Source organism: Sabethes cyaneus, chromosome 3 (assembly GCF_943734655.1).
Source record: "Sabethes cyaneus chromosome 3, idSabCyanKW18_F2, whole genome shotgun sequence".
Classification (NCBI taxonomy): domain Eukaryota; kingdom Metazoa; phylum Arthropoda; class Insecta; order Diptera; family Culicidae; genus Sabethes; species Sabethes cyaneus.
The window spans coordinates 42,113,619-42,127,373 of record NC_071355.1 but is presented as its reverse complement, the minus strand read 5'-3'; the positions used below and the strand labels follow the sequence as shown (position 1 = coordinate 42,127,373).

Below are 13,755 nucleotides of genomic sequence, written 5' to 3'. Positions count from 1 at the left end.
ACATTACCATCATGATCATTGCTTTGCTATCATGATCATTGTTATCATCATGATTATTGCTATCATGATCATTACCATCATGATGATCATTGTCATCGCCATGATCATTGCCATATTCATAATTATTAGCATCATCGTGATCGCTATCAGTTTCATGATCATTGTCGATATTATGATCACTACCATCATGATCATTTCCAATACTATAATTAGTACCATCATAATCAATACCAACATGCTCATTATCATGATCGTTACCATCATCATGATCGTTACCATCATCATGATCACTATCAGCATGATGATCACAACCACCAACATCATTAACATCAACATGATCATTACTATCAAGATCATGATCATATCCAACAGCATCATGATCGTAACCATCATCATGATCATCGCCGTTATCATCATGATCATCCCTATTATCACCATAATTAGTACTATCAATCACAAACAGTACCAACGTGATCATTGCATCATTACCATCATCGTGATCATTGCTATCATTATTACCATCATTATCGTATTAACATCAATACAATCGTTACCATCAAGATCATGATCATTATCATCATCATGATCATTGCCATTATCATCATGATCATTTCCAATATCATAATTAGTACCAACATAATCAATTCCAACATGAGTATTATGATCGTTAGCGTCATTATCGCAACCAGCATGATGATCATTACCATCAACATCATTAACATCAACATTACCATTACCATCACCATCAAGATCATGATCATATCCAACAAGATCATGATCACAACCATCATCATTGCCGTTATCATGATCATTCTATTATCACCATAATTAGTACTATCAATCGCAAACAGTACCAACATGATCATTGCATCATTACCATCATTATCATTAACATCAATATGATCGTTACCATTAAATCAGGATCATTATCTATCATGATCATTGCCATTATCATCATGATCATTTCCAATGCCATGATCATTACCATCATGATCTTTACCATCATCACTACCATTATAATTAGTACCATCACAAATAATGGCAACATGTTAATGATCATCATGATCGTCATTATCAAACGTTATCATGATCATTAACATAATCGTGATCGCTACCAGCAACATGATCATTCGCATCATGATCATTACCATCATTATCATTGACATCAATATGATCGTTACCATCAAGATCATGAACATTGCCGTTACCATCATGATCATTCCCATTATTATCATAATTAGTACTATCAATCACAAACAGCACCAGCATGATCATTGCATCATGATTGTGACCAACACTATGATCAATACCATCATGATCATTGCAAGCTGCAAGTAATGTTGTTTTCTGTCTTCCCGTTCGAGGGATCCTATTTACAACATTCCCGCACGAATTAAGTTTTTTTTACAACCTATCTCACCCAGGAGAACGAGGTTTCTATAAACAACGTGGATTCAAAACATTCCCGCTCGAGGGAAGTTCGTTTCAACCTATCTCACCCAAGAGAACGAGGTTACGATAAACACACGCACTCGAGCGTGGCTCTAGAACATTTCCGCCCGAGGAAAGTTCATTACCTTTCTCGCCCAAGAGAACAAGGTTTCAAATAAACACACGCACACGAACGTGTTTCATATATCATCTATTAAAACATAAATCAAATACGCTTTTACTACCACTAACGTTTGGTAACATCAAACTTACTTATAGGGGAACCATTTTCGCACATCGAAATCTTTTTTTTTTTTGCGTCACTGCTGGGTGATGTAGTGGGTGCGGTTTATCGACAGCGGTTTTATCGATCGCATTTATTGCTTAAACAATCACAGCGGTCATCACAGAGATTATACCATCCGCAGGCACAGGCAACACAACAAAAAATCACCGCAAAATCCAAAACCAAGTCTCCCGCAGTCACAACCAAAGCGTCTAAAACTGTTCTTCCTCTTCCGATGTCAGCCAAACCCCGCCGTCATGGCCACGATTTTCGCAACGTACTTACTTTCAGGAGCGTGTCCCTATTTTTTTTTGCGCCATTGTAGTATCCATGCGGGCATCTATACTTTTTTAATCTGTCCTCTATGAAACTACTCCAAAAACTGAATGCTAAACGTTGGTGTGTCAATTGTCTCCTTCGAATTTTCAGCTCTCGAGTGTGCGTGAGCATTATTTGCCAATCATCAGATTCTCCCTTTCTTTTCATCCGTTGCATGCTAGAAGCGATGTCTCAATTTTTTATTGCGACATTTGCCCCTATTTAGACTACCCCGATTTACACGATTATCACAGTCGAATCTCGCACACGATTTCGCACTAGGAAAATGAAGTGAAAAAGAAGGGAAGGAAGGAAAAAGAAGTCCGACTTATAAGTTGATTAAACTAAACGCTACTCTAGTGGCAGATTAACAGTGCGAAATGCGGTATGTTTCATTAGATGATTATCACAGTAGTCTAAATAAACATAAGAAGGGCAATACATATCGTATTTTATTCTGTCCCTGCAGGGAACAACTGAAAGTTTTATTTCGCGTTTACACTGAAGTAATTAATTTCGATTTTTTTTGGTTCATTTATTTTATTCCTCATCGTATCTCCTACAAAGCGTTAAACATGTAGGTGACATTGTTCAAGGTTTTGCATAAGAGTCAATTCCAATAAAGTAAATTTGAGAATTAAGCTTAGTAGATACCTGAAAAGAAAACAGCGCGAGAAAAAATGCTTAAATTATTGCTTTCTTGAGCATTTCCTGGCCTAGTTTTAGTCTATATTTTTTCAGCATGCATATCCCGCTTTATCAAAACAGTATCGGGATTAAATTATCGATTTAGCATAATATCGACGCCGTAAGTATCGATGAAATTTATGGAAATATCGGCCTTCGAGTATCGATATCGCGGGTATCGATACGGTATCGCCCAATCCTACTCTCGGTTGGTTGGCTTGGTTGGCAGTTGGATTTTGGTAAATCTCTGCTCACCTGCCGATTTGACAAAATACTATAGCTTTCTCTTAGCACCTTCCAGAAAACTTCCAGAAAACTTTGGATTTGTTCATTGATATCCCGGAGCTGGCAATCGTTTTATTCACGGCATTTTGTCGGTCTTCTGTACACCAATGGCTCTAACTCCGAATTCGCAACCACAATCACCCTTGGCGCAGACAAACGGCTATAGAATTTACCGGTCTAAGAACCAGTTTTAAATTCGACTCATTGGCGAGAATCGTCTGCAAGCAATTTCGCTTCCTACATCTACTACACTTGTTTTCCGAAATTGCAGAAAACTGTTTCTTCACAGAAACAGTTTGTCGAATGAGTTAAATTCATTATTCAATTATTCAATCATTCGGCGATCAACAATAGTGATAAATGTTGTTTACTTTTATTTCAGGTTTGATAGATTGAGTAAACAACATGCTAGTTACTGTAGCAACGGTTAAATGCTTCATAGAAAATGTGACGAATGCTTTGATCAGCATTGACTTTCAGTGATGTGAGCGCCACACAATGGAAGCATTACCACCTACTTTCAAAATGGCGGCCGGTCTTTACACACCCGGCGATATCAAGATGAATGTCTGTTCTCTGTGTGCAAACTAACGGGGTTCGTTTTTAATTTGAACAACTAGCTGAACAACTATGCTAAAACTTGTATGAACTGGCCGCCCTGCTCTTTGTTATTGTTTTGGTGGTTTGATTTAGTCTCGTATAGTTGTTAGTTGCAAGCAGCGAATATGTTATTCTCCGATCGGATTTCTATCGTAATCGTTGGGAAACGAAATGTGACACTGATTAAACTAGGATTAAACACGCTAGATCAGCACAAACAAATCGTGTCTATGTGCATTGTCTGCGAAGGCAAATGATGCCATGTTGAGAATGACATTTGAACCATTTTTAATTTGCACATCGTGCAAACCAGCGGGGTTCAAATTAAAAAGTGTTCAGATTAAAAACGGTCAAACGAACGGGGGTCCACGGTAGTCACTCTAGTAATGATGGGAAATGCCGATCAAAATCTATAACGATTATGGATCAAGTTTTCTTATCGTTAATAATTAATAACGATAATATGACAGTATAAGCAAAAATACGTAAGAAATAGAACAAAAATGTTAAAATAATAACAAGCCAAGAAGAAGATTTCACTTTAAACCCTCCAATTTTCGATACTCTTCCGTGACGATAAAGTTTGATGGTATTATCGATATAAGATTACTAGCGATATTATCAGTAGCACACTTTTCATCACAGTTTTGAAGGTTGCACTTTATAACAAACCTTTGCACGGTGCCTAACCTCAACTCTGGTTTGACGTTTTTGTGTGTTTTGTTTTGATTCCCTTTGCAACCTAATTTTATTGCTAGGTGGTTTATTACTTGTAATTCGTACCACTTGTTTGCGGAAACCGGAAATACCCGGCTTTTCCGAAGCAGAAAAATGATAACAGTTCTGTACAACATATATTTTTGTCCTTTTTGCAGTTTTTTGGCTTCTGGGTCTTGCGAATAAGTAATCAAAACAAACCCCACAACAGTGTCAAATATGGGAGGAAAAAAACGCACTGATATCTGCGTGCAATACTTTACTGTGCAGAGTGCGAAGCACAGAGAACAGACAATTATATTCGTATAAAATATTTCGCAAAAGGTGTGTAAAGCTTTTGAACAAGACACTAGCGACATCTCTCTTAGAGTGCACCAGTTGCCCAACATCCTCGTTGCCAAATTTATTATATATGCTTGTCATAATCTACATATTCGAAACACTGGCAACTCCAATGTCAGTTACTGTAGCAACGGGAAAAATTTGTTTGTTATTTGCCGAACACGGCTAATCATTGAAAACAGAAACCAAAGCGCATTTTAAATTTTTCTTTTATTTTGGATTAGTATGGCCAAACAGGTATCGTATTTAAAGTTTTTCCACATTGAATCGTGCCATTTCATCGTTACACCAGCATGATCCCACCGCAGCGGTACTAGCTATGGACTTTTCATCTTTGAGCACCGGGAAATCCGTAGTACTACTTCACGGAATTCCACCGTAGGAGAAGCGTTTGGCTGTAATTCATTGACCTCAGAGGTGGCGACCGCTAAAATCATGGTATATTCTCGACCTATATGCCAATGACTCGTAACACCGAATTCATAATCAAAATCACCCTTATCGCCATGAAGTTCGTTTTAATTTCAATTGGCGAAAGTTATCTGCAAGCAATTCCGTTACCCCCATCTGGTACGTTCGCAATCCGGTACAGATACAAGTTTCTCCGAAGAATTAAAAACGAATTATTCAAAAATTACTACTTTTGATGAATGATGTTTACCTTTATTTTGAGTTCGGTAGTTTGGGTAAACAATACGTTAGTTGCTGTAGCAACTTTTAAAAGCTTTGGTGAAAATATGACAAAAGCTCAAATCAAATCGTTGACAGACATTAACAACCAAAGCCTATTATGTTAGTGATGTGAGCGCCACGTAACGGGAGCATTACCACTTACTTTCAAAATGGTGGCTAAGCTTTTATACACGTTACGAGCTCAAGATGAATGTCTGTTCTCTGTGTGCGAAGAGCGCAATAACAGTCAGCAATCTCAATGGTTATATTTTCGCGCATGCAAAATCCCGGATGCACATTTTTGCAGACTTCAACTAAACTGGCAGCTCTGGTCTAGAGTGACTACATACAGAGTGGCTAGAGTGACTATATACAGAGTGGCGCCAAGTCATCCCAAATGTATGCAATGCGGTTTATCCTAGGGTTTTCTTTCTCTTTTCTGCATACGCGTTGGATAGGTTGTCTGCTCGATTGGAATGACACTGACAGATAATTATCAATCCAATTTTGACATTGTCGCCACTCTGTATATAGTCACTCTAAGAGTGGCGACAAGTCATCCCAAATGTATGCAATGCGGTTTTTTCAAGGCTTTTCTTTCTCTTTCCTGCATACGCGTTGGATAGGTCGTCTGCTCGATTGGAATGACACTGACAGATAATTATCATTCCAATTTTGACATTGTCGCCACTCTGCCCCATAAAAAATCCCTCCTACTTTTCCCCCTATTTAGTAGGTTCGCGTAGGGTGAATCGCTCTATTTTGCTTCCTACACTCTTAAATGATTCTACCTGTAAATTGGTCGGATTTAGTTAAAGCTAGGTTGAAACTACTCAAAATGCCCTTAAAGTGTACAAACTCAGATTTTGAGTAGTTTTTTAACCAAAAAATTGGTAGTACAGTGGACCCCCGTTCGTTTGAACGATTCCTCATGCAAACTAACGGGGTTACTTTTTAATTTGAACAACTGGTAACCCGAAATATGCTGAAACCTGTGTGAACTGGCCGCCCTAATCTTTGTTATTGTTTTGGTGGTTTGTTTTAGTTGGCAGTTGCAAGTGCGAATATTGCATTTTCCGATCGGATTTCTCTCTTAATCGTTAGGAAAACGAAATGTGAAACCGATTAAGCACGCTAGGTCAGTACAAACGAATCGAACAAATGATGTCATGTTGAGAATGACATTTGAACCATTTTTAATTTGCACGTCGTGCAAACCAACGGGGTTCAAATTAACAAGTGTTCAGATTAAAAATGGTCAAACGAACGGGGGTCCACGGTAGTAACTTACAAGTGCGTTATTTGTCATAGAGAATAATTCAATTATCGGTAGCAAGTAGCCAAAATTGGTTGAAATTTTTACCCAAAGTTTGAGTTTGTACACTTTAAGGGCATTTTGAGTAGTTTCAACCTAGCTTTAACTAAATCTGACCTATTTACAGGTAGAATCATTTAAGAGTGTACGGATCGGCCGATTTTTGCAACATTTACCAGCCTACGCTTATTGGAGTTTTACAAGGGAATATACCGATTCTCAGGTATACAAAATCGATCGACTAGAACCGACTAAGTTGGTTGTTTAGTAGGGTGATGAATTAGAGCCGACCTACGGAACCATACGAAATCGGCTGGTTAATCGGGAGATAAAATTTATCCATACAGACGAAATACGTGGATTGATTGGTGCATGCAATTGGGCTCCCTACTACCCAGGTAACCAATAAGCATTAATATAAGCAGTAAATCAATCGTTTATTAGCATCCCTGGCGTTTTATACTGCAGGTTGCTGTTTATCAGCCTTTTGACTGCATAACTGTTGTAAATTGGCATCCACCATTCTATTTAAATTCTTCTTGTCGGTAACTAGCTGCAAATAAGCATTGTCAGCACTATAAGAGGGCTAGCAGTAAAGTAGCCGCATATTTTGCCAAAATAGCATTTAAGTAGCATTTAAGGCAACTTAAATGCTTATTGGCTTGCATTTAAATTGCATTGGAAATGCTTATTGGTTACCTGGGTAATACCGACCAAATCGGGGGAGGAATTGGAAGACGAAATAAGTAAATCAAACTAAATAGGCGAATGAATCGAGGCAGAAAGTTATGCAACCTACGGATCTAGACGAAATAGGTGGATTAATAGATGTATTCAATTGGGCTCCATACTAAAATCGATCAAATCGGAGGAGGAATCGGATGACGAAGTAAGTAAATCAAACTAAATAGGCGGATGAATTGAGGCACAATGTTATGCAACCTACGCAACCCGACGAAATAGGTGGAATAATAGGTGTATGCAATTGAGGTCCCTACCAAATCGGAGGAGGAATCGGATGACGAAATAAGTAAATCAAACTTGATAGGCGGATTAATCGATGCAAAAAATTTTGCAATCTACGGAATTAAACGAAATAGGTTGATTAATCGAGATATAAAATTGATCAACACAGACGAAATAGGCGGATTAACAGGTGCATAATATTGTGCATCCAGCACTAAATTGGACTTCCGAAAAAACGGCAAACGATTTTTCTTTCATACCGTACATTAATCCTATAGTGTATTAGGAAGTAGTGCGCTGTATAGCGCGTCTCATTTGCTATACAGCGCACTACTTCCGACATTAGGTTTAATGTGCGGTAAGGAAGAAAAATCGTTTGTCGTTTTTTCGGAAGTCCAATTTAGTGCTGATGGATACACAATATTATGCACCTATTAATCCACCTATTTCGTCTGTGTTGATCAATTTTATATCCCGATTAATCAACCCATTTCGTTCAGAACTAGTCGATCGGAAATCACACTCTCGTTGTTCTTTTATCTTTTATTTAAAAAATTATTACAGAAGTCTCTGCTCTCTCAGTCCCTGCTTTCTTGCCACTGCGATTCCGTTCAAGCCGTATCTCCTCGTGCAATGGCTTTAGCAGGTAGATTTTTCTTTATCCTGAAACTCAGATCTTTATTATTGCTTCACTGTTAAAATTTGTAATTGTAATACCTTATGGCTCCTCGGCCGCTTCAGTAGCAACAAAACTTTTACCAGTTCGGGCGCCATATGAAGAACGCCCACAGGATAATTTTCAATATCCAAATGAAAGTCATCGACTTGATTGGTTTTCACTGAAATCAATGAACTATGTTATATATAATTCTAGAATTTATTGCACATCCGAAACATACTTCCCAAAATTTCCGCTGCATCTCTGCTCACAAGAACTTCCTTTTCTAAGTAGACTGTAAGCGCAACTAGGAAAATTACCCGCTGGGTAAGAAAGTGCCAGTGATCGTTGTATCGGTAATACTGCCCTGCCGGAATCAGAGCAGCTAAACCTGGGTTAGACCCAGGTTCGGCAGCTGCTTCCTTGATAAGTTTGCAATCTGTGTTTTATCCTTTGCTATGCAATGGCCTCCGATGGCACCGTCACTGTCAACTGCAAATAAAGCACAATTCAAACCGCTCGTACCTACGAAAACACTTTGTTAAAATTGTTGACTAAATAATTACACTCGAACATTGTAAAATTACCAACTATTGATGCAAACTCCACAAACATCATCCCGTAGCGCCATTTTCTCGATACTCAGATTTGTCAACAGGTATATACAGGTATTTCTATACAGGCTCAATCGATTTTTCGACCGATTTAATAGAGACCCTACGATAACAGATTAAATTCGCCAATAAATCGGGTTACGGGTTGGGTGACGAAAACCGATCCCGTTTGATGATTGATCGGTGCACTTAATTGACAAACTAATCCTTGCAATCTAAACCGACTCTTTCACCGATTTAATCGATACCCTATGAAAACAGATTAAATTCATCAATAAATTGGGTGGCGGGTCGGGCGACGAAAACTGACCCCGTTTGATGATTGATCGATGCACTTAATTGACAAACTAATCCTTGCAAACTAAACCGACCGATTTAATTGATACCCTACGAAAACAGATTAAATTCGCCAATAAGTCGGGTGACGAAATGAACCTATCTACGAAACCCAACGATGTAGGTTGATTAGTACACTCAAAATATTCTGCACATAACTAATGGTAAATTTCCATATGAAATTCTAGATGATTATCATGTGCCGCATATAAACACAATCCGCCAAGAAATACACATAGAAATTATACGGATATGAATAGTGTGTGCAATTATACACATAAAAAATATACGCATATGAATAGTATGTGCAAAAGTTTCGCGTTCCCATAAATTATAACTGTGTGGCATATAAAGTTCATTGACTAGGCACATTGCAAAAATCTATGTGTGGGACACATAAACTATACGAAAAGTTTTCTCAGTGTAGGTTGATGTCTTAGGCACCCTATTTTGTCGGTAGACGCGTAAAATGCCATCTGTCAAACTTTTTATGGGGTAGTCACTCTACTCTGGTCTACCAAGCGAGTTGTCGTTTTTGTTTCGGGATCGAACGAACTGTCAAAGTGTCAAGCAGCAGCAACCAGCAAGACGAAAACAATAATTCCGGAAAATCTTAAATCAGTAAATACTGAAAATACAGGTAAATATATAATAAAAAACGAATAGAACTGTGGTAAATCGGTCATTATTTTTCTTAGAAAAGTGTTATCTGTATTAATTGCTTTAATATTTGGGATGGTAAGCACGAACGATGCAACAAGAACCGACTGTCTAGGATAGTTTTCGACGAGAAGCTTGCTAAACAAAATTGTCGAACAACGATGGAAGTTATGGATATGAGTACCGAGTACGATCTGGCAAAAATTTGCCGTTCCTGCCGGAAGGATAATCCAGAGATGAATTCTATATTCCATTCGTTCGGATGTGGAGGGGAAATAACGCTGCATGAAATGCTTACGAGTTGCACCCAAATTCAGGTGAGTGTTCTCTGATTTGATTTCGTCCAAGAAGGATGTTTAAGGTTTATAAACAATCATTATAGATCCACTATAACGATGGCATGCCGCACAATCTGTGTGGTGTCTGCGTGGCAGAACTTAACAGTGCTTATAATTTTCGAAAGCGCTACGAACAGAGCGATCTAATGCTCCGGGAGTACATTTCCCGACGGAAGATGGAAATCAGCGATGAAGCAGACGATAACGCCAGCGTAATCAAAGTGGAAATATTTGATATTAAGCCGGATATTACCTTCATAGATGCCGATCCGTTGATCGGCGAAAAAGGCTGTATAGCTACGATAAAAAAAGTAGTTGCAGCGGAAAGGTCGGATTTGAAAGACCAGAAGCACATTGATGATTTGATTGAAGAAATTAACGACGAAGATGATTACGGTGAATCCGATGCAATGGTTGCCGAAATCGTAGACAATAGTGACGGATGTGAGGCGGACAGCGACTACGACGAGGATAGTTTGGATGATCTGATTGAGGAACTGGAAGATCCGCATCCGGAACGAAGACAAACTCGGTCCACACCGGGCAAAGGTTACTCGCGGATTAAGGGAGCAAAATTTGCATGCGACTCCTGTGAGCGAGTGTTTACCGATAAGCGCGGTATTACGAATCATGTGAAGCAGCACGTTCCGAAAGAGCTGCGGCAGTGTACCGTTTGTGACCGTGGATTTTCGACTAGCTATCACCTGGGACGACACATGAAGAGCCACGAAAATGATGTGCAGTGTCAATTCTGCGAGCGAAAGTTTCCCTCCATCGCTTACCAGGATTATAAGGAACATATGGCGGCCGAACATCCGGGGAAGGAAATTCTTCCGCCAAAGTTAGTTTAGAAAAAGTTAAGGTAAAAAAGCGTGTGATTCATTGGTTTAATTTTTTTGTAGAAAAAGTGAAAAACTGGAGCGTGAACGTGGGCTAAAGCTGACTGTAGAAATGTTTGAGGAGAAGGAAAAAATGGAAGCCATTTGTCGGATCTGCGATATCACTTTTGATCGGATAGTGGAGTTAAGAAATCATTTGAAGATTCACGCTGACCCGAAATCATTTTCTGATGTTAACATTCAAACAAAACCGTATCTGTTTGAGGAGGGCTATGTTCTAGAGAACTACATTGACTATCTCGTGCAGCAGGTCTGCAAATGGGACGTGCTCCGATTCTACCAGATCGTTCAGCCAGATGGTGAAGAACTAGAGTTGAGTGATTCCGATTCGGAACCGGAAGAAGGCACCACTGCGACGCTTGATGGTGTTGTACGCAGAACGCACATATGTGCCCTGTGCAATCAAAGTTTTCCACGAATAAGCTCTATAATGGAACATGCCAGGGATCGGCATTCGACAGAGGAACTGCTAGCATGTCGGCATTGTACTCGTGGTTTCCCAAACACTGCGCTGTTGTTGCGTCATTTGAAGCAGCAATGCGAAAATCACCATAAAAAGTTTTTCTGCACCTTTTGCAATGAAAAATTCATGTGGCAAACCAGTCTGAACAAGCACGCTCAACGGAAGCACAAACCCACGAAACCGTTACGGGAAGTTGCGGAAGATCCAAACGACTTGGAGGGCAACAAAGACAAACAGCATGTCTGTCAAGTGTGCAACAAGGGCTTCCAGCGGCTGGAACACCTGGATCGTCACATAAAGATCCACATTCCGTCGGAGAAAAAGTTCGAATGTACTCAGTGCCATAAGAAGTTCAACCGTAAGGACAATCTGCGATCTCACATGAAAATCCACAGGAAGGATCCGCAGCTGGATAACAAGCAGAACCATCTGTGCGTGTACTGCGGCCGGGGTTTCTCCAATTCTTCGAACTTGATAGTGCACATGCGAAGGCACACCGGCGAGCGGCCGTACAAGTGTGATATTTGCGATAAGGTTAGTGTCTGCATAGTTTTCCAATGTTTCCTTAACTTTAATTACTGGTTTTCCTCAGGGTTTTCCGCGATCATCTGACTTGCAGTGCCATCGCAGGACACATACTGGAGAAAAACCTTGCCTTTGCACCATTTGCGGAAAAGGTAGGTAGTATTATCTTTCTTGTAAAAGTGGGTCTGAAATACATCTCTTCAACAGGATTCTCCCGATCTAACAAACTGGTTCGTCACATGAGAATTCACACTGGGGCAAGGTAAGCATTGAAAGTTCAAATCGCCTGCGGTTAATTTCAAACCTACCGACTCTTTCCCTAGGCCCTACATGTGCACGTACTGCGATCGTGCATTTACTCAATCGAACGATCTTACTCTGCACATCCGCCGCCACACCGGCGAAAAACCGTACGTTTGCGGTGTATGCAACGAACGTTTCATACAGGGTACCGCTCTGAAGGCTCATCAACGGGTAACCGGGCACTTCGACGACGGTAGCAACCAGCCGGAGCGCTTCGCCAGCATCAGCGTAAACAATCCCAATCGACTTGGCGTTAACGGACCGAATGCTGTGCGACAAAGTGCTTCCTCCACGACGGATGGTTCCCCAAAGCCGGTTAAGGTCGTCAAGTCACGGAAGAAGGCTAATCCCCGGTCGGCCCAAACGCAGCAAGTGGCCGCGATTTCCACGGCTGAAACTCCTCCTCCACCGGCGCCGCTGTTGGCCACTACACCGGCTGCTGGGTCAGCTTCCACGTCACCGCTCGGAGGTGACGGCAGTCGATCACATTTGCAGAATCTCGCAACCACCGCTCCACCACATAATTACGTTCCGGTGCCCTACCTTATGCAGAGCTATGACCTCGGGACGTCCGGATTGTTTTCGCACAATTTCCCTCAGCAGTAGTAGGTAAGATGCTTGACACAGGATCCCCCCCCCCCACACACACACACACACATTCAATGTTCGCGTGAAAGTTTTTTTTGTGTACTATGTAGACTCCAAGGAGTTGTGAAATTATATAGTGAATAAAAATATTTGCTACTGTAGTATAGCATTGTAGAAGTCAGTATATCTTTAATGCTTTCATTTGAACTGGTTCGTAAGGGTAGGAAACCTTATGCACCGCAGAGAGGTGCAAAAGTGGTTGCGGTTTAACAAGCGTGGTTTTGTTTAACGGAAAAATTTCTAAGCTTCTAAATACAAATATTTCTTTGTTTTCTCACAACTGCCTTTATTGTTTTTTGATGTTCACTTCTATCATAAGGTGCGTTTAGATGGAGACAACATGTGGTATGAAACTTATTCCAAACTGTTGCCCTATTACCACCCTAGACTAAGCATGCCTTGAATTATAGTCACCATCGCAAAGCAAGAAGATTTTTATTAAAATTTAGGTTCTTTCGAATAAAGACTTAAGTATAAGGTATATTTCATAATTGAAAAGAGTTACCTTCAACCGCTGATTTTCAAAGTATAAAGAACTCCTTAAGAAGGACGATCAAACAAAAGTGTGGTTTATGCTGCTCAGTCCAAGCGTTCCAGTCCACGAGAAATTACCGGTACTCCTACGCAATTCCGATCCAGGGGCGGACTGGGAGCCAAAGGGCCCACCGGACCTTTGATATTAGGGGCCCCAG

The 13,755-nt window shown here is 40.2% G+C and overlaps 1 protein-coding gene across 1 annotated transcript; it reads left to right on the top strand.

Annotated features, from left to right (window-relative positions):
- The first annotated feature begins 9,810 nt into the window (after window positions 1-9,810).
- LOC128742304 (zinc finger protein 271-like) lies at window positions 9,811-13,021 on the top strand. The gene is made up of 7 exons (XM_053838633.1): window positions 9,811-9,867; window positions 9,926-10,204; window positions 10,270-11,066; window positions 11,128-12,121; window positions 12,180-12,264; window positions 12,320-12,374; window positions 12,436-13,021. The coding sequence occupies exons 2-7, from the start codon at window positions 10,049-10,051 to the stop codon at window positions 13,019-13,021; spliced, it is 2,673 nt and encodes an 890-aa protein (XP_053694608.1). The 5' UTR covers window positions 9,811-9,867; window positions 9,926-10,048.
- The last annotated feature ends 734 nt before the right edge of the window (window positions 13,022-13,755 follow it).